This window comes from Tribolium madens, unplaced genomic scaffold (genome assembly GCF_015345945.1).
Source record: "Tribolium madens isolate multiple individuals breed KSU strain unplaced genomic scaffold, Tmad_KSU_1.1 Scaffold_96;HRSCAF=242;Tcas5.2_LG5, whole genome shotgun sequence".
NCBI classification, from domain to species: domain Eukaryota; kingdom Metazoa; phylum Arthropoda; class Insecta; order Coleoptera; family Tenebrionidae; genus Tribolium; species Tribolium madens.
The window spans coordinates 14,103,626-14,123,404 of NW_025401068.1; the positions used below are offsets into that span (position 1 = coordinate 14,103,626).

Consider the following 19,779-nt stretch of genomic DNA (forward strand, 5'->3'; position numbering starts at 1 on the left):
AAGGTGTTTAAAGTGTCTACCATCGACTTCTAAACATGCGCCTAGTCGGTTGGTAAATATAACAAAACATGTCGCATCGTTTGAGAGATATTTTTTTTACTATAATGTCACAGAGACAAGACTAATAACAGCTATCGTGGATTTAGTTATAATTATTTTCAAAATTTGAAATCAAGAAATTGTTGCAATATGTATAATGGGTTGCGGCAAAAACAAATTCAGAAATAACCCTTTCGTGACTAACCTTGTATATACAGGCTGGATTATAAAAACCCACCAACCCATTACTGCATTATTTTATTGTTTATTATTATTTTTGGATTCCTCGTAAATTGTCATCAACAAGCTCACTAACTATTATTTATCAATAACTATAAGACAATATAAACATTAAATTAAGTAGACTGAAAAAAATATTCATTTTATCTAACACGGGCAAACGACTGATAACAAAAAACTGTTCAACTTTGATTAAAGAATTATGTAACGCCTTTAAAAGTACATACCTAATGGCTTGAGGTATTTTTTATAATCCAGCCTCAGGTAAGTAAAATTTTTACCTCTTCCATAGAAAAGAAAAACATACTGCTAGATTTAATGGCGAAACTGAGATATCAAAAGAAATTGTTTTGAAGTTTTTCTTGTTAAAATTATATGTATTACACTGCAGGAAAGTGTCTTTTCCTCCCTTGGTGGTTCCACCTGTGGGAGGAAAAGATACATTTTATCACCTCCATTTATTCTGGCACGTTATTTATGATGAAAAGCATGAATCTTATCACTCAGCTTGAAATTTCGTTGTAAAAATATAGTCAAATATATTTTAGAAGACAAGCAGTCTGAATGGAAATGTGCTTGAAAAACAGCTTTTTCGCACAGTACACTTCACTTTTTCGTTATCTTTATTTCATTTCAATTTTTTTGTTTGATGGTCCAACTGTATTTTATGCGAGGATGAGCTGTGATAACGCTTTCTTATTGACAAGATATCTTCATAAAAGTATTATTCATGCTCGTCCCCCACATAACTTTTAGAAAAAAATCTAATAACATGATCAATTCAACAATAATTGGTAATAAAATTATTTATTCATAGAATTAACTTTTTGATAACAAAATACTTCAAGTAGTAAAATATAATTATTCTTCAAAAAAAAACAGCATTTTTTCACATATAAAATTTAGCTAATTTTATAAAACACCTGCTATTGATCAGTAAAGTTCAAAAGTCACTTAATAAGACTAAAAATTGCTTTTTGAACATTAAATAACACCTTTGATAGAATAAAATCATCTGGATTTGATGTAAAAACATTTATTAATGTACATTTACAAACATCCAGGTGAAAATTTTACCTCTTGTTATATTACTCTAGACCGTTGAATATAAAGTTTTACACTGACTTCAAGCATCCACAAAGTAATTTTTTATTCAAACCATGGTCTTAAAAGAAATTTATGACTACTTTTGAATTTTTRAAGAAGGTTTTCACTTCTATTTGCTACTCTGTAGCAACTTCTGCTCATTTTTTCTTAAAAGACAGGTAACMTATTGTAGTTTTATTAAAAAWAATATTATTACTGCACTATTTGTCTCAAGTAATAAAAAAATCAATTGCTTTCTACATTTTTTATAAAGTATCTGAAATGAAAGCWGCGAATCAACCCTCATTTCTACTTAAACAGGTTCATTTTTAGTTTAAGATATCGCATGCCTTATTAATAAAATGAAAATTACGAGCGTGTTAAAATTTCTGATGTAACTGTATGAATTTTTATTAAGTTTTACCAACCAAGCAAAGTTAATTGGATCACTGTTGACACATTTTTCTCTAATCAAGATTTACGAGATTTTCTCATTAGCGCAAGATTAAGAATGTTTTGTTAAGTAAGCAATATTTACACTATTATTAATAACTATAAAAATGAGCGGCTTTTCCCCTGTAATAGGTCATCCGCACTGCAATTTTATTTCCGTTAACATACTTTTGTTTGTATGATTGTATGTAAAGCTGTTAGATATGTATCTAATATACTTTTTAATGGTGTTCTAAGCAGTACTCAACTGTGTCATTATTAAGACTTCTATCTTATTATCGCGACTTCAGCTTCTGGCGTTTACAGTTAAAAAAATAATTGTAACATTGACCATTATTTATGCAGAGCATCTACTAAAATGTAAAAAAAAAACATTCACCGTTATTTCGCCTAGACAAGGAACTTCTTTTTGGTCCATAAAAACCTTTTTTTCTGAAATCGTCCGTATTTAGTAACCCAAAATAGTCCGTAAATGACTCTTGTCATTAATTGAAAAACTCTTAGTTTGTAAAACTAATTATTTAGATAGTCCGTAAAGTGTGCATGTTGAATGCAATGTTTTTTTACACAATTTAAAGAAAAAATCACTAAAGTTATATGTATTTATATTCATGTGGTTATGGCAAAACTCCATTTTGTGAGCAAAAAAAATCAACTTTTGAGCCTTGTTATGTAAATACCCGTTGAATTGGCAAAAATCGGCGCAAGACTGGACTTTTTGAATGTTATCAAAAACCATATTAAAATTAACAAAAATAAACGAAAGATTTCAATATTATCATTAAATCAGGGGTGATTCTACCATAGAAGACGTATAAATATAAAAAATCTGTTTATTTTTGGTGATTTTAATGCTTCCATCGGTGGAAATCACCAGTCTCAATAATTGCAATGTGCATGGATGGTTGCAGATTTTTCTTACAATATGCAATAGGAGATTATTAGTAATTATTATTTTAAATTTGTAATTCTAGGAAGTTTGCATCATTTCCGTTGCGCGAAAATTTCCTGCGGAAAATCAAAACTTTTACTAAGGTGTAGCATTTTCATTTACAAAAAGGACAATAAACACAACTTACACAATATACTTAAAAAATTGGAAAAACTTTTATCTCCTGTTTCCGCAACGTGCATATGAAGAAAAATGAGCGACATTTCGTTAAATCGTATCATACCCAAATGCATTCATTAAGTTGTTCCCATTCTGCATTAATTTCAGCTCTTAGCCGTTCCAAATAATTTGGATAAAATCTCCCAACAACAATTTTGTTGATCATTATTAACACCAAACTATAATAAAATTTCAAAACGGCCATGAAAACAAAAATGAGGCGACCTCAGACAATCCAATCACAGCAATTAGTGGAATTGTTCAAGTAGGCGCTTGTCAAAGTAAAGCAAATTTGAAGTTTTGTTTACATCGACGCCTACTTCAAGACAACAAACATTAATTCCCCATAAAAGTGATAACCGAACACAAATAGGTGTTAATATTTTACAAAATGCGGGATATTATCTCCGTACACGCAAGTAAACAATAGTGTTATTCATTCGGCGGCATCCAATGCTACAGGTGCGCCAAGAAGAAAGAACTGGAAAGTGACCACAACCGGTTTGATGGGTTAAATAACGCCAAAATTTCATAACTGTGAAATTCCACCCCGGTTTATGTGAAGAAATCAAAGCTATCTAACGCAAACAATTGACGAGTTTGACAGAAGGTTACTAACCGTCACAGCATGCTTTGTTCTGAAACAATCGACAATCGATCTGTCACTTACCTTGGCGAATAATTGCTGCTTTGATTGACTGTTTTCGAAATGATTCTGATTGATTCGGATCACAATTTTCGCGTTGGCATCACTCGAATCAGCAAGTGGTTGGCGCGATGTACGACACAAATAATTGATCGAGAGCGATGGAGAATTTGTTGTTAGAAAGAAATGAAGACGACAGGTATCAGGTTTAGAGAGAGATAGACGTAAAAATAAAATGCGCGCGCAGAATCACCCTTTCAAATTTCTATATTGATTTGTTTCAGGGCAAATTTCCCAAAAAAGACCTGACATGATCATTGCATTGTTTACAACGGTTGTAATAAGTTTGGGTTTTGCACAGAAAGTGACTTACACCTTCCCCGAATTTCCATACAAAGAGACCAACAAAAATGTAAATCCCAACCAAAATCACCAATTTTGTAATAGCACAATTCCAGGAGGTGATGTTCAGGGAGGTGGAGGCCGCGTGCGAAAGGGGCTGTTTGGGTAGAACAGGCGTTTCCAAAGTTCTATGTATACGACAGTGTGTCTCTCCTTCTTGTTACCGTGACTTGTACCAGGCCGATCAGGTAAACATGTCACTTTTTTCTCTCACTTAACACAAAAGTGTGTTTCAGTTGGAAGAAGGAGAAGTTGATGTAAGACTGAACTCATTTAAAGGCTGTTTTATTCAACGATACAACAGATCTCGCCCATGACCTGGCTAACATCAATATAATTGTAACAATACAACATTTATATTTTACAGTTGACATGACAGAGCTTCCCACTAAAAGGGCACGCAAATGAACGCATCTCCAAATCAAAACACTAAAATATATTGCTTTGCGTATTTGTATCCGACATTTTTCCTAACACCCTTCTAGTTAGAAACCCTCCTGATACGGAACAAGTTATACACTTTTAGTATGAGATGTGAAAGACTAATAAAAAGATAATACATAATGGTTTTTCGCATACATTAACCAGTCGTCAATTTTAAATCAGGATTTAACCCGTTTTTTAATACTATATTTTACAACAAACATAAAAACTGATCTCTTTTATTGCTCGTTGCAACAATATTATTAATGAATTGTAACCACGTTTGGATTACTATTTGAAGGCAATTATTCACAAATCGTTTACTTCAACGTTAGTCACCGAGTACTAAGATACCACTATGTACGTAATGAAAATTAATGAAACTATTACCTGACAGTTTATAACAGATGTGGAATGAACAATTTACGCAGACAAAAAATTTTAGTTATATTTTTTAATGTGTTACTATAAAAGGTCTCTCGTGAAACAGCAATTATTTGCTGAAATCAGTGTTCAATAGCACTTTACCGTTATTTGTTATGATAAACTTCCTCAGTGGTCGCATTCCACCGTAACGATTTTCGCAATTAACGTGTTTGTGAATTCTCCAAACATACAGTTGGAACTTTCACGATTGGAATACAGTCAAAGGACAACATTTTTACTTTCACTTCAATTAAGATAAGACTTTTAATGCTATCTTATTTGTTTACTTCCACAAATATAAAAAACGTCGATAAAAATTTCATTACGATATTTAGCATCACTAAATAGTGTAAGTAAAATAATTACACATAACGTGACAAATTCCGATTTGCAAAACAAATTACGACTTATCACAATAACAAAAATGTAAATGAAAACACGATCGACGTTTTTTCAAGTAATGCAACATTTGAATTACACTTCCGTAACTTTTTTTACTACTTATCTAGACCTCTTATAGTAACATGTAGGTTTTAATGGTGTTTTTTTAATTAAATTTTGACGCAGTTCACTTGAAACATTCCTCACACCACAGTTTAACTCCAACCAACGTTAATAAAAATTTGTCCTCTTCAAAATCTCTAATCAACACCTAAAAAAACTGGTAACCAACAAAACAACTGATAACATAGATAACACATCAAATAAGTATTTCGTGTAAAAACTTATAAGTTAACTAGTAAAAAGTTATTGTACCTATAAAAAAACATTTCGTCATGTTTAATCAATAAATAAAAATAAAATTTCCAACCCGAATATTTAAGAAAATAAAATATCATTTATGCTATTGAAAATGCTAGAATTAAGTAAATTCGCTAACACCTACTCTCCGAAACTATTGCTTGTGTCAAGTCCTCTTTGGTGCATGAAACCCCCAACAAATGCCTCCCTTGTGACATTCATACTTTAAAAAATATATTTGGTTGATTAGTACGCCCTAAGCTAAACAACACCTATATCAACTTCATTGTATACCTTGTTAGAAAAAATAAATCAATTTAAAAACTCTGTTGTTTCTTAAACCGCACTGACGTGCACAGCATGGTTAAAGTCTGTGGAAGGTGACTCCGCTGCTGACTCTCCCCCCGCATTCTGCATTTCAACTTGATCCCCACTTTGTGGATTCTTCGCTTTGTGTTTTTTCCCTAAGCCGGGCAATTTAGGCAAATGCTTGAGTGCGCTAACTGACCCTCTCGGCTTGCTTTTATCGGCCTCTTCCTGCTCCTCGGTTATAGAATCTAAAGGAGCCTCCGTCTGGTGCTCATCCTGGATTGGTATATCATCTGCACATAATCACCAATGCAAAGTCCATATATTTCGATCAAATCATGCCATTGAAATAAAGCAAATTATCTTCATACATACCAGGTAGTTTCTTAGTTCGAAATGAGGCGTTTGTGATCATTGATTTCGAAATGCTGTGACTGTGGGAAGGTCGAGGGGTCACAGAGACGGACGACGAGCGTTGGATCAAATTTTTGATCGCGTTTGCAGACAACAACACGTCTGAAAATTACGATTATTCGAAATAATGATCGATTTGCACTCACCGGCAAATGCCTCGTATTTTGCCCGTTGGGTGATGTCATGAAGGGCTTGGATCGCCCCACTGACACCCTTCTCAGCCCCGTGATACACTATGTGAAGTAGTTCTAAAAGTAACGGACTAGAGACGGGAATGCGAGGAGCTATACCTTGGCTATAACTACAATCACTATTTATTGAACTTCTTGCACTATCATTGGAAGAAAATCCTTGTGAAACTAATCTACATACAATAAGTTTAATCTTTAACTCGATGAGGGAAAGGGCAATTACCTAGATATCCCCCTACAAGTGTGTTCAATACCCTGGGTTATTACACTAGCTAGTTGTTGGTTATATAGGAACACAAGTGCGGTGATAACACGTTGACGATTCTGAGCATTCAAACATTCGACTTGGGGCAGAGGCCCCCAACTGACTAATTTACTGTTGCATTCTTCCCACCGTCGCAACGAATTCTCGGCTATAAAAGCCGGTTCCAAATTGTTAGAATCGTGATAAATTGACGACTGAGCTATGCTTGGGACTCTAAATGAAAGTGTCCGGGGCTGGCCTTTAGAATCTATCACCTGCAAAGTACACTATAACAATGACCAAACTTGTCGATAAAAATACCTCCAAATTGTATAAACTAACTAAAAGTGTTTGTACCGAAGTATACGTTTTTTCAGTTAAATGCAAAAATACTAAAGTTGGAATATACTGCAGTGTGAACTTCTTCAGTTGTTCTTCACCTGATCTGTAAAAATCTAACAACTGTTGGCAAATACCGTCAACCAGCTGAAACAAATTTATTAAAAAAAAGGTAAAAAACACAATAATGCATACATTTTGCCCCTTATACCTATAGGGTTCTGTCAAAATGTCATAAAGTGCGACCATAACTTCGTGATTATGTTCTTGTTCTGATGAATAAGTGTGGATTTCGCTTTCAGTGAGCGACTCGAACTCCTCCATCCAATCCAAAACGAGAATATCTGCCATTATTGTCTCCTGTATTTGTTACGATAAGAAAATTAAGGGGTTGTAACTTTGAGGTTAGTTTTCGAAATCTATGTCATTGAATCCGGTTAAATACGCTTATGAATACACTAATGCGACTGCTTATTTAAGTACATCTTATCACTATTTGGCCCAATAATGCTTAAAAATAACAAATCGAATGGACTAAAACAAACTTGTCAAAAAGGGTGATTTATGGATGTAGTGAATTTTGATTATGTTGTTGGTGACCATTATTACCAACATAAAATGTGTGTTGCCTACTTTGAATGAAATTTGAAAAATCATACCATTGTCCGAAACATTTTTCGAGGTTTATTTGGCGTTGCCTCCCCGAAATTCACTTACACAAATCGTAAAACGATTAAATCGTGCGATTTATTATTTACATTTCCAAGAATAGACAATTTATAAAATATTAACTGCCTTGTCGAAGTCGATTTTTCAATATCATACCTACACGATTTGAAAAACCGAAAGTCACAAAACTAAATCAATTTATTTAATAAATAATTCATTCAAAGACCGCTGAGTATTAAATACATATTAGTTTTATTTATATGTTTTCGCATTTATGTTGCTCTACCAGACTACCAGAATCGCCGCTTCTTCAATACAAAAAATATAAAAAACACTCCTAAGTAGGTAGCAACTGGACAAATTTTATTACTTCCGATCCTTATAGATGAGTCTTTACTCCTTACTCATCCGATGGATTATCTGAGTTGAATGACTTATATAACTGCTTCGGTTTTTTCATTGCCGGAATCATCGAAATCTGTATCCAAACTGCCAGAAATAACTGAGTTTAAAGTAGTCTTTCTTACTCTTCAGTCGAATTATGGTCCTCCGGTCTTATAATAGGTGGCTTCTTGGATTTGAAGACTTCAGCCTGTTCTCGACTATAAAACTTTAAAATACATTTCTTCCATATACATACCAGGTGAATAAAAAGTATGGAACCAAACATTTTTTGCTTAAGTTATTTATTTTTTGAAAAAACTAATTGATGAGTGATAAAGTACTATAAAAATGTGATAATTTAACAAGAATAAAAATTTTCGAAATTTCCTTTTGTTTTTGAGTTCCACAAAAAAAAATATTTTTTTAAATGGCAACCCACTATAAAATCATTTTTCTCATAAAAGCTATACTCTAAGGATTACAACTATCCGCTTTATATTTAATTTTTTCAAAAAAAAATTGCATAAATTGCAAATTTTGACAAAAAAAATCGCATAACTCAAAAACAAAACAAAATTTCGTTCTGAAAATACGATCACATTTTTTATATTACTTTAATTTATATTAATTATTATTTGCTGGAAGCAAATGATTAAAAATAAAACCGCTTGGTTCCATACTTTATATTCACCCTGTATAATGTTTTGCAATTATTGGCAAAATAAATCGTGGCTTCACCATCTCCAATGTTAGTTTTGGACATTTTGCTTTGGATTGAACAAAGTTCATGTGTTAGTGCAGGTAATGTTTCGACACCACTAAAAAGATATGATAAAACTGGAACTTTTTAATACAAGCAAAAAATAATTGCAATAATTGGCGTAAATTGAAAATAATATATCTAGTGTGCAACATAAACCCATCATTAATTAAAATTTCCACATTACTTACCCATAACTATAGTCCATGTTGCTCAACAGTTACAGAAAGTTATTGTTGATAAAAAAAAAACAAAAAAATAAAGAATATTAGGACCCCATAGAAAACTATATCAACTGTTTCATAACAGCTTGAAAACAAGTAAGATCAACCCTGAAGCACGAATTCAAGTTTAAAAAACGAGTGGCGCTTCAAGCCAGTTTTTTATACTATTTTTTGTAATTTTTTAATATGTCTACTAGAGAAATGGAGGCAAATTACATAAAAAGATTAAAATATGTATTTGCAATGCTCTAGGGAGCAACAACAAACTTAACACTAATAACCAAGGAAAGTGTTTATAAAAACCCATCTATTTTAAAAGTTTTTTATTAAAAAAAAGTACACATGTATTCAACCTATTATGATAGCAACAATTATAGCCAAATAAAGCTGTAATCATTATTATCATCTTGTTAACTTATTTCGTATACGGGATGTCCCAATTTTTGTACAGAATATTTTAAATATTTTCTTTACCTCCCGGTGATATATACTACCACGTAGTGCCCCGTTAATACATTTTTTGGGACACCCTGTATAAAAAAGTAATAAGTAAAAATTTTAGGATTTGGCAAAACAAACTTAAAAAAAGATATTAACCAAAAATTGTAAAATCTACACATATTGTCTTTACTATAATTAAATTATTTCGTTAGAACATCATAAATTAAATTACTAAATATTTACAAGAGAAACAAAATAAAAACGTGCACAAGTAAGTTTACACCTTGATTACTTATCGGGACAGTAAGGAATCAAAGAGTCAAACAAAACCACTTACTAGAAATTCCGCTTGTAAAAAATAACTTAAATAATTAAACTAATACAACTTATCCATAGAGATTTCCCGGAAATTCCTGATCAGAAAGGACTTCATCTTGTTCATGATCCGATTCAGGATCTTTCCTCTTCCTCCCATAAGCCCTTTTACTCGTAACTGGAAGAGCATCAGACTCACCATGCAGCAAAGAATTCCGATAAAGCAACAACGGCTGCCAATCTTCACCTCTACTACTAGGCATTCCTGAAATAAACATTTACAAAACAAATCGTTTTATTAACTAAAACAAACCTGTAGTTATTCTACGATCTAAGAACGTCAAAACCACTCTTTTATCCTGCTTCAGCAATTTATTAGTAAACTCAGTCAAAATTTCCAAAAATGGTAAATTCGGTGGTGGGCCAGTGGGATCATCTGGTTGATCAGCCCCAGTCACAGCAAACAAAATCCCTGCCCGATGCAAGGCCGTTATTGCTTCTCGATTCTTAACGGCATCTAAACCAAACGAAAGCGCGAATCGTTTTGCCAATTCTTTCAATGCGAAAAATTCCTCATTCTGTCTCGTGCTTTTCCCCGTTGACAATTTTTGTACTTCATGGAAAATCATATTCAGACTCAAACACATGGTTAAGGCGCAGTTAACTTTATTAATTTCGCGTGCTTTGCTTAAGGTCGCTTTAATAATATCCCCGTATTCGTTGTAATACTTGACGTAATGTTTGAAAATATCTGCAGCGGTCTTAGTCGGCATTATATTATAAACGATTAGTTTACAATACGCAGCTAGGAAATTTCTCCGTTTGTGCAACTCCTCGATTCTGTGTTCGTCATGTTCTGCATTTTGTTCCGGAACGAAAACATAAGACTGGACAAATTCGTTCAAAAGCGATTGAAGGTTTCTATCTGGTTGACAGGTCAATTCGGCCAAAGAATTTGCCGTACTTGACAATTGTTCACTAAAAACAATCAACAAATCGCACAGACACACATAGGCCTCTTCTTTGATGCTATGATGCGGAGAACACCTAATTAAAACCTGTGCTGCTTCAATAAACTCGTCTAAACGTTGGCGCATCTCTTGAATTGCGGCTGCAGTCAAGCCTCCGCCCTCAAACTGGATCTCCAACCCCCTCAAACCCCACAAGAGACAGTAGAAACACGCACTGAGGCTGTATTTCAGAGCGTCAGGTGGGAGCACACTCTCGGAATCCTAAAATTAGTTAAAATAATATGACGAAATATGATTATGATAAAAAATATTACTTTGACGTCTTGGAAAAGAGTTGACCACAAATTCCACTGATTCAAGTTGTGACAAGCGTAAAACATTGACACCTTTTTCAATGAACTGACAACGTTGAAAATTTCGTCCGCATTTGGCGTTTCCTCTCCTAGTAATAAATTGCGCCAATCATCGATTGCCTCCTTGTAGGAGACCACGATCATGTCGACGATTGTTGATCTTGCGACGTCGCAACGAGTGTAAATTGAGTGGCCTTCGGTGCAGAGGATTTCGAGGGTCTTTGCCAGGGTTTCCAACACCTACAAGTAATAAAAACTAGTTATAGTTGGGCAAAAGTTTTATCCATTTAAAACTGTACTTTCCAGGAATATTTGTTGGCATGTATTATTTTGGAAACGTCTGACTTGGAAACTTCCCTAACCTTTTTTTAGATTTTCTTTAAATAGAAAAATAGACCTTATATTTTCATACGTCCACGCATCTCCTTTTCGTACTTTTAAATCATTTTTATCACCGTCTTTTCATTATTTGGTTTTGCAATAAGAGACACAAATTTTGAAACCAGATTTGGCAACCGCGCGCATGCGCGATAATTAAATGTTTTTCAAAACACTGAAATAATTTTTAAATCTCAATTAAAAAAAAGTTCACGATTGATTACCTACCTCTGGAAATTGGGGAAATGTGCTAAAAAAGTTCTTTCGATACGGTATTCGCAGCAACTCGCACAAAAAAAAAACAACACCGGTCTTTGCACAAAGATTATTTACGTCACCATTTTGCCTTTTTCAAATCACTAGTAACGTATACTTTCGTTTTTCTATCATTTTCGTTTGATTTTCTTGAAGACTGTGAGCCATATTGACGCGAAATGTCACCAACTGTCAGAAGTGTCAAATTGAATTATTGAAATCCAACGCACGCTTGGTTAAGGTTTTTTTTTAATTAAAATTTCTTCACTTTTAAGCCTTTTTTCTCTATAAAACTCTACTACTTTGTAGAATTATTATTGAATGTATCTCTTCCTTTTACCGTTTTCTACAGAGTGGTTATAAATGATTTTCATCTAGCCAGCTTTGGAATTTTTTGGCATGTAACTTTATTTGTGCCGCTCTACTTTTTTGAAAGCTCTAGTTCTGTCATTAGTGTCACTTATTAATTAATAATAAATTGTTGTTAATTAAACTTTTATTGTTTCAACTAATTTCCAATAATAATACTTTGGAAAAAAAACAAGTCTATAATTGAAGTCTATTTTCGAAGTGGACGCTTAGTAAACGGCGATTTTTTAAGTAGGTACCCCTATTTTCGTAAAGTAGCATTTTTTATTTTATAACCACTTTGTACTTTTAGTGCTTTTAATTTTAAATTAATTTTTACACGGGTTGAGAGCGTTAAAGCTATCATGTTTTAGAAAGGTAGGTAAGATAATTTGTAATCGAGTCATCTTTGGATTATTTGACGTTTCACAGACATACGTTTTCGGATCCAAGGATAACTCGATTACAATTTTTTTTGATCTCTCGATATATTAATTAGACAAAATGAATTTTTTAAAAAGAACTTACTTCCGGCTCATGATGCACCTGAGCGATGTGCTTCAACTTGACCAAAAGCGACTGCAACGAACCCTCTTGCCTGCCACTAGTATACAAATCCAGATCAAAATACTGCGGAATACTCAACAAATTGGCCAATTTCTCCGGATCGGCTGCATATTTATCCAAAAGCGGTGGCAAAGTCACAATGAAATGTTCCGTCAACTTTTGCTTATCCTCTCCAGCTTGTTTCATTTCTCGCAACGACGAAACCCTCCTCGTGGGCCCCCTTCCTACAGGAGCCTCCCCCGTAGCAGCTTGTTTTATACAACACACCATAATTTCAATCAAACTCGTCTCTTGTCGATTATCTAGAGGTTCCTCCTGTGGTCCCGGTTCCTCCAGCAATAAGTCAGTCATGCATTCCCAATCTTTCATCATACTGTTTGATTCAATAAGAGAGTCGACTAAGTAGGCCGCATGTTCGTGCAACTCCGACTCGATGAAAAACTGGACCAAATCTCGGATAAACGGCGTGTTTGGCAACCGCCGTTTGCCCCTTTTGGTTTTTCCAATGTCCACATCACCCGGTTGGAAAAGACGCTCGTTTAAAAATTCACCAGCGGCTTGAGCCACAGCTCGATGTGAGGAATAAACCAATTCGTACACATGTTCACAATCTTTGTCCGTTAAAATTTCATGATGATGTTTCAGGATGGAAATCACAAGTCGCACAGCTTGCACGGCCACGTCATACTCCTTATCCAGAGTCATTGCAACAATCCTGTCTTTGAACTTATTGGTAAACAACTCCAACTTGCCTTTCAACTCTTCACTCGCGTAGAGCGGTTGGAGGGCCTGGAGACACCTCAAGCGCACCTCGCCGACTTTATCGTGCAAGGTCCACCCTATGTATTTTAAATAGGAGTCGTCGAGAAAATTCGCGTGGAATTTGTGCATCCAAACGCCGATTTCCGTCATTGCTATTGCGCGGATTTCGGGTAAAGTGTCGCGATAACGATGGACAAAAACCGACTTAAACATGTACGTTAACATGTTCTTTATTTCGTCCATATTCTCTTCCAACTCTTGTCGCTTACCGAGGAGGGCTTCAAGACGGTCACTGGCGCGTTTCTCGCGTGTTTTTTGTCTTTCAGCTTCGTATTGGCGTTGTGTGTTGTCCAGATTCACGGAAACTGTTAAAGCAACGTCGACTAAGGCCGTCATCAGTTTCATTGCACCGAGAGTTGCAGTGTGTCTAAACGCACGGACCTGAAGTAAAAAACATTTTTTTTATTTGAGTTAGAGTTCATAGAAACCAAGAAGGATATCGACGCGCAGAGACGAAAACTAGTCGAATCCATTCATAAATATAGGAGAGTTCTGATATCAGGTGAGAGCAGTGGCGAGTATTCGCACTTATTTATTTGAAGAAAACAAATAATCCATATACTCTAATGAAAATATTTTATTACTTTATTAATAAATAACATTTTTAAGGCATTTGTTGTTTTATAAATTGCAATACTCAGTAACCATTTGAGAAAGGTATTAGAAATTGTTCAACAAGGTTCAAATTATTATTAAAATAAAGTCCATTTCCAAACCACAAGGGTGCTGCCTTTTGGATGTCCGAATAGGGAATCTCCGAAACTAAGAGGGTTAGCTAATAATATATAATAATAATATATTATAAATAATAAATAAAATACATAAAAAAAAATAAATAAATAAATAATAAATAAAAACGAGTTATACATTCTGAGGCTCATTTTTTGAGAAAATAATATTGGTTAAAACCGCATCCCGCTATCGTCTAATAAAAATTCATACAGTTACATCAGAAATTTTAACACGCTCGTAATTTTCATTTTATTAATAAGGCATGCGATATCTTAAACTAAAAATGAACCTGTTTAAGTAGAAATGAGGGTTGATTCGCWGCTTTCATTTCAGATACTTTATAAAAAATGTAGAAAGCAATTGATTTTTTTATTACTTGAGACAAATAGTGCAGTAATAATATTWTTTTTAATAAAACTACAATAKGTTACCTGTCTTTTAAGAAAAAATGAGCAGAAGTTGCTACAGAGTAGCAAATAGAAGTGAAAACCTTCTTYAAAAATTCAAAAGTAGTCATAAATTTCTTTTAAGACCATGGTTTGAATAAAAAATTACTTTGTGGATGCTTGAAGTCAGTGTAAAACTTTATATTCAACGGTCTAGAGTAATATAACAAGAGGTAAAATTTTCACCTGGATGTTTGCAAATGTACAGGGTGCTGCATTTTGGATGACCGAATGGGGAATCTCCGAAACTAAGAGGTTTAGCCAAAAACGAGTTATACATTCTGGGGCTCATTTTTTGAGAAAATAATATTGGTTAAAACCGCATCCCGCTATCGTCTTTTGTTTTCGACTTACAGACAAAAATTGACATTTTACCGAAATCTAAAAAAATTCATATCTTCGTTATTATAGAAGACACAGATTTGAAATAAATTCATTATACAGGCACTTTTTTACGTAGAATTTAATAATGTTAATAATTTTTTTCAGTTGTTCGTTTAGCCGTCATAAAATAAACTTGTATTTTTTTAAATGGGAATCATAGGCGGCTATGGAAATTTTGAAAAGCTTATTTTTTTTCTGATTTAAAAAATATATATTTGTAACAAAATATTTTTTTATAACTATACTTAAAAAGTGAAATACATATTTTGTGTGATAATAGTTGGTCATGGAAAAACTATTTCACTCCAAATATGTAAATAATAATCAATAAGAGTTTTGTGAACTGTAAAATATATGAAAATATAGATAAAATTATAAAGATTTAAAAAATACGATACAGTAGAAGCATTGAACAAATATCCGAGCGCCTCAGAACAAAATTATTACATATTTTTAAAAAATCCAAAAATAGGAAAAACAAATGTGTCAATAGTCAACACAATTACAAAAAACATTTTTTTGATTTTGATGGAGGTAGTATAACGTTTCACATAGGACGGAATTTGGGTATTTGAATAGCCATATCGTCATTTTTGTGTCATATAAAATATATTTTATTGAAGAATTAAAGCGGCTTTTTTTACAACACTCTATGTATCACAAGAAGTTGCAATGGTAATGATAGCTTGTTTAAAAACAAAGAAATGTTATTAGTCGCCAATAAGTTGATTTAGAATTTATTTTGCATCTTTTTCATCACTTAGTACTTAGAAAACTCTTTCATTAGTGACACTGGTTGAATATAATATAGTTTAAATCCTTTTAGTTGGAAGATGCAACATTTGTTCATGGCCAACTGCGAACAAAAATCAAAGATTATTTTTTGCTAAAAATGTATTATAATAATTTGTTACAAATATATATATTTTTCAGATAAGAAAAAAACAAGCTTTTAAAAATGACATAGCCATCTATGATTCCCATTAAAAAAAAAATACAAGTTTATTTTATTACGACTAAACAAACAACTGAAAAAAATTGTTAACTACATTATTAAATTCTATGTAAAAAAGTGCCTGTATAATGTCTTTATTTCAAATCTGTGTCTTCTATAATAACGAAGATATGAATTTTTTTAGATTTCGCTAAAATGTCAATTTTTGTCTATAGGTCGAAAACAAAAGACGATAGCGAGATGCGGTTTTAACCAATATTATTTTCTCAAAAAAATGAGCCCCAGAATGTATCACTCGTTTTTGGCTAAACCTCTTAGTTTCGGAGATTCCCTATTCGGACATCCAAAATGCAGCACCCTGTACAAGTTGAGCTGCAGACGTACCTATATTTTTTATTACATAATACATTATATTGTAGTATAATGAAAAAAACAAATTTTAAATTTTAAAATAGTTATCAAAATGTAGGTTTCCTACCATTACATAAACATTAACTATAAGAACAGTAAATATATTTTATTAGTTTTATAGTAAAAAATTCCATTTTGACTTACGAGTATGAAGTGACAATTTGAAATTACTAAGGGCCATCAGTTATATAAAAAATTAATCGCCTGTAATTCTGATTTAAACCCATAACAACAATTTTTGTAAAAATTTGAGGGTTCATCTTCTTACATCTTATTGACTAGGTATGAAAACAAAACCACTAAAAAATGTTTAATATACCTACTTATTAACAGGGGCATCTTATAAATGTTAATTTTGAAAAATTAATTAAAATTAATTGATACAAAAATTGTTTTTTAATGTTTACATTTTTAATAAACGAATCTATTCGTTACTGTTTGTTCATATTTTATTTCTACAGAAATTAATATCACCGCATATTTGAAATAATCGTGGAGCATGTATGAATTTTTTATATTCAATATCTCAGTCAATGAATATACGAAAAAAAAATGCAACTCTACAATTCTCTTTTTATCACAGAATGGTTTTGTGTTACGCCACTGCTCAAGTACGCATTGGCTCCGCCTATTAATATCCTTCTTGGTTTCTATGAACTTTACTTAAATTTTGTCTCACCTGCGAATCTGATAGCCCCGTGAGTAATGAAATCACGTTGTCCATTAAAAACTGGTCATAAATTATGGAGTACTGACACTGTTTTACCAAAGTCTGTACAAAATCGCAAAAATTCTGCCTGAACTTCTTCCATGTTTGTCCTGCCATAATAAGGGGGTACTCCCCTGACTCCTCATCGAATTCCTCGGTCATTCTCCTGATAATAGCTGCATGTTCCATCGTCGCTTGCATTTGTTGTGTTATTCTTCCCTTACACCCTGCAGCATTTATAAAAAATTGCATCAATGCAATCAAAGCTGCCTCCCTATTGACCTAACACGATAAAATTTCAATAAATTGAATAATTGACAAAGTTTTTAAAATCACCTTGTAACTCTCAATCCACTCATCCACAATGTTAGTAAGTGAAACCTTGCTGTTTTTGATGTAATGGTACAAAGAAGTCTCGTCTTCGGAACTCCCTTCAACTGTGTTTTTCCGACCGGGAGGGCGCCCCCTGCCACGGGGTTTAGGGGGTGCAGCTCCAGCCCCAGTTGGGGAGTATGAAGGCGGTGGTAAGTTTGTTTGCCCCCGTGCTTTAGATCTGGTAATTCGACGCATTCCGGGAGTTGGGGGGGATTCAAACATGCCGTCTGATGATGATGTTCCCGCCTGTTCGGCGTACTCGACGCCGTATAAACTTGGGTGACCGTAGCCCCCATAACCGTCAGGTTCAACTTGGGGAGTCATGGGGTTTTCGTATTCGGGGGGCGGCTCATCCATTCGGATTCTTTTACCGCCACGACGTTGCATTTTGAAGCGTTTTATTTAATCACATCCAATCACAATAATAATAACTGGACAATATTTAAACACGGGAAAAAGACGCTAGAGCGGGACGCGAAACATTTTTATTACCGGTATAGTAGGAATCTATTTTGACTTTTGACAACCGAATCCCCTAAACTTTTTTGTTTACTACAGTGGCGGACATGGAATTTTGAACATCAATTTGTCAGTTCAAAAAATGTCAATGTAAGCCACGCTTTATTGTCATTACTCACTATGATTGACGTTTGAAACTAAAATTTGAAAGTTTTAGTTAAAATTTATTTTTGAAGTCGATTTTCCGAAACAGTAAGGCCAGCGATACATGTTTTTTATATAAGTTCAATAAATTATTTTGATTTGTTGTCACTTTTTCTCTAGCTATCAAGATAAAAATTACAAAAACCAAAAGTGAGGTTAGTTGCCTAAGGCCCGTTTTACATTTTTATGTCAGACGAATGACATAATTTTTATAACCTTTTATTTGTAAAAAAATCCAAATTTACCCGATGTAAACTGGTGATTTTTTGACTTATGCAATTGTCTTGCTTGTACCAGTTTTTTATGTACGTTAAAATAACGTTTCATTAACATAACTGTTTTTTTTTTGTACCTACCAAAAACTTATGCGGTATACTTCATCTTCCTCTTCTAGAAAATTGTTTGGTGAAGCTCTGTTTCCTCAACCTTGATGTCATCCTCAAAAAAACTTTGTTCTTCTCCAGGAAGTACAACTTCCATGTTATTTCTTTCCTGTTTCTTGTCTTCTTGCAATGATTTCGTTGTGTCCAGATTCCTCGTCAACTTCTTCGCGTGTTCTTCTTTAGGCCTTACTTTTGTCTTCAACTTCCTTTTCTTTGGTGTCCCCCTCAAAAGTATTTTATCTGTTTGTGTTTGGGTTGTCCATTTTGAAGGCTCAAACTCAGTCTGAGTTCCAACGTGATTTCTCTGGATCATCTCCGAATCAGTTTGAGTGCCCATTTCACAACCCTGGAGACTGGTGGCTGGAGACCCTACCTCGATGTACCTCCCAACAAACATCTCGTCTTCATTTTGGATATAATCGTGGTCGAGTTTTACGGAAATTTCTTGAAACAAATTTAATGAAGGCACTGCTGTAGATGTTAATCTACGGTTCTGGATGCATTTTTTGTCAAAATGCAATCCACAAACCCTGAAATTGTGAAGTTCCGCAGGATTTTTCAGCATGATTTCCTCTCGTCCACAAGCAACTTTCCATTTCTCCAACCTGAAGAAATCGTTCACTGGAAATCTATAAAAACTAACTTTACTTTCGTAAAAAGTTGAAGTGCAATTTTTCACTGCACATTTCGTTCCTTTGCTCTTGCCCATTTTTGGAATCGATACAGAATTATTACATAAAATAATAAGAAATACAATAAATGATATTACCTACTAACTACTCATTACGTACAACTAAGTATTAGCAATTACTAGTTACTACTTTACCATACAAATTAATAGTTCTACTACTTAAATCGGTTAATATTAACTAAACCTAAAAATGTTAATAACTACTGTGAGGTTAATAATAGATTGATGGTTAATATAAATATACAGATAATTAAAAGGTAATTATTATCGCTAACGCCCTTTGAACTTTTGAAATTTCACTCAAGAAAATCACATGAGTTGAGACCTCGCAAGTTTGGATAGAAAGTGAGGGAAAAATTTGAGGTTCTTTCGATTTTGGGCCTAAATTTCCCTGCAATTTTTTAAGTGGGACTGGTGTGAAGTTAGCTGGCATTATAGTTTTATAAAATATTTTCATAAAAAAAACGCATTAGAAATGG

General features: G+C 33.6%; 4 protein-coding genes across 7 annotated transcripts; 1 reads left to right on the forward strand and 3 right to left on the reverse strand.

Annotated features, from left to right (window-relative positions):
* The first annotated feature begins 3,102 nt into the window (after positions 1 to 3,102).
* On the forward strand, positions 3,103 to 5,807 carry LOC123013560. Of its 3 annotated transcripts, none has more exons than XM_044412144.1 (4): positions 3,103 to 3,774; positions 3,860 to 3,987; positions 4,034 to 4,165; positions 4,214 to 5,807. In XM_044412144.1, exons 1-4 carry the CDS (start codon positions 3,762 to 3,764, stop codon positions 4,292 to 4,294), a joined length of 354 nt encoding a protein of 117 aa, XP_044268079.1. In that variant the 5' UTR covers positions 3,103 to 3,761; the 3' UTR covers positions 4,295 to 5,807. The 3 variants fall into 3 exon arrangements, with proteins under 3 accessions (XP_044268079.1, XP_044268080.1, XP_044268081.1); XM_044412145.1 differs by having other exon boundaries at positions 3,104 to 3,799; XM_044412146.1 differs by having other exon boundaries at positions 3,104 to 3,781.
* Positions 4,247 to 7,641, reverse strand: LOC123013558 (hyccin). Of its 2 annotated transcripts, XM_044412141.1 has the most exons (6): positions 7,260 to 7,641; positions 7,047 to 7,211; positions 6,705 to 7,000; positions 6,437 to 6,654; positions 6,252 to 6,392; positions 4,247 to 6,169 (listed from the first exon to the last, which is right to left on the reverse strand). In XM_044412141.1, exons 1-6 carry the CDS (start codon positions 7,413 to 7,415, stop codon positions 5,904 to 5,906), a joined length of 1,242 nt encoding a protein of 413 aa, XP_044268076.1. In that variant the 5' UTR covers positions 7,416 to 7,641; the 3' UTR covers positions 4,247 to 5,903. The 2 variants fall into 2 exon arrangements, with proteins under 2 accessions (XP_044268076.1, XP_044268074.1); XM_044412139.1 differs by having other exon boundaries at positions 7,047 to 7,641.
* A 1,768-nt stretch (positions 7,642 to 9,409) lies between these two features.
* LOC123013198 (cohesin subunit SA-1) lies at positions 9,410 to 18,269 on the reverse strand. The gene is made up of 6 exons (XM_044411590.1): positions 17,525 to 18,269; positions 17,159 to 17,470; positions 12,691 to 13,932; positions 11,143 to 11,421; positions 10,171 to 11,089; positions 9,410 to 10,122 (listed from the first exon to the last, which is right to left on the reverse strand). The coding sequence occupies exons 1-6, from the start codon at positions 17,948 to 17,950 to the stop codon at positions 9,929 to 9,931; spliced, it is 3,372 nt and encodes a 1,123-aa protein (XP_044267525.1). The 5' UTR covers positions 17,951 to 18,269; the 3' UTR covers positions 9,410 to 9,928.
* Positions 18,270 to 18,382: 113 nt separating this feature from the next.
* On the reverse strand, positions 18,383 to 19,697 carry LOC123012415. The gene has a single exon (XM_044410304.1). The coding sequence runs from the start codon at positions 19,316 to 19,318 to the stop codon at positions 18,617 to 18,619; it is 702 nt and encodes a 233-aa protein (XP_044266239.1). The 5' UTR covers positions 19,319 to 19,697; the 3' UTR covers positions 18,383 to 18,616.
* Positions 19,698 to 19,779: the final 82 nt, after the last annotated feature.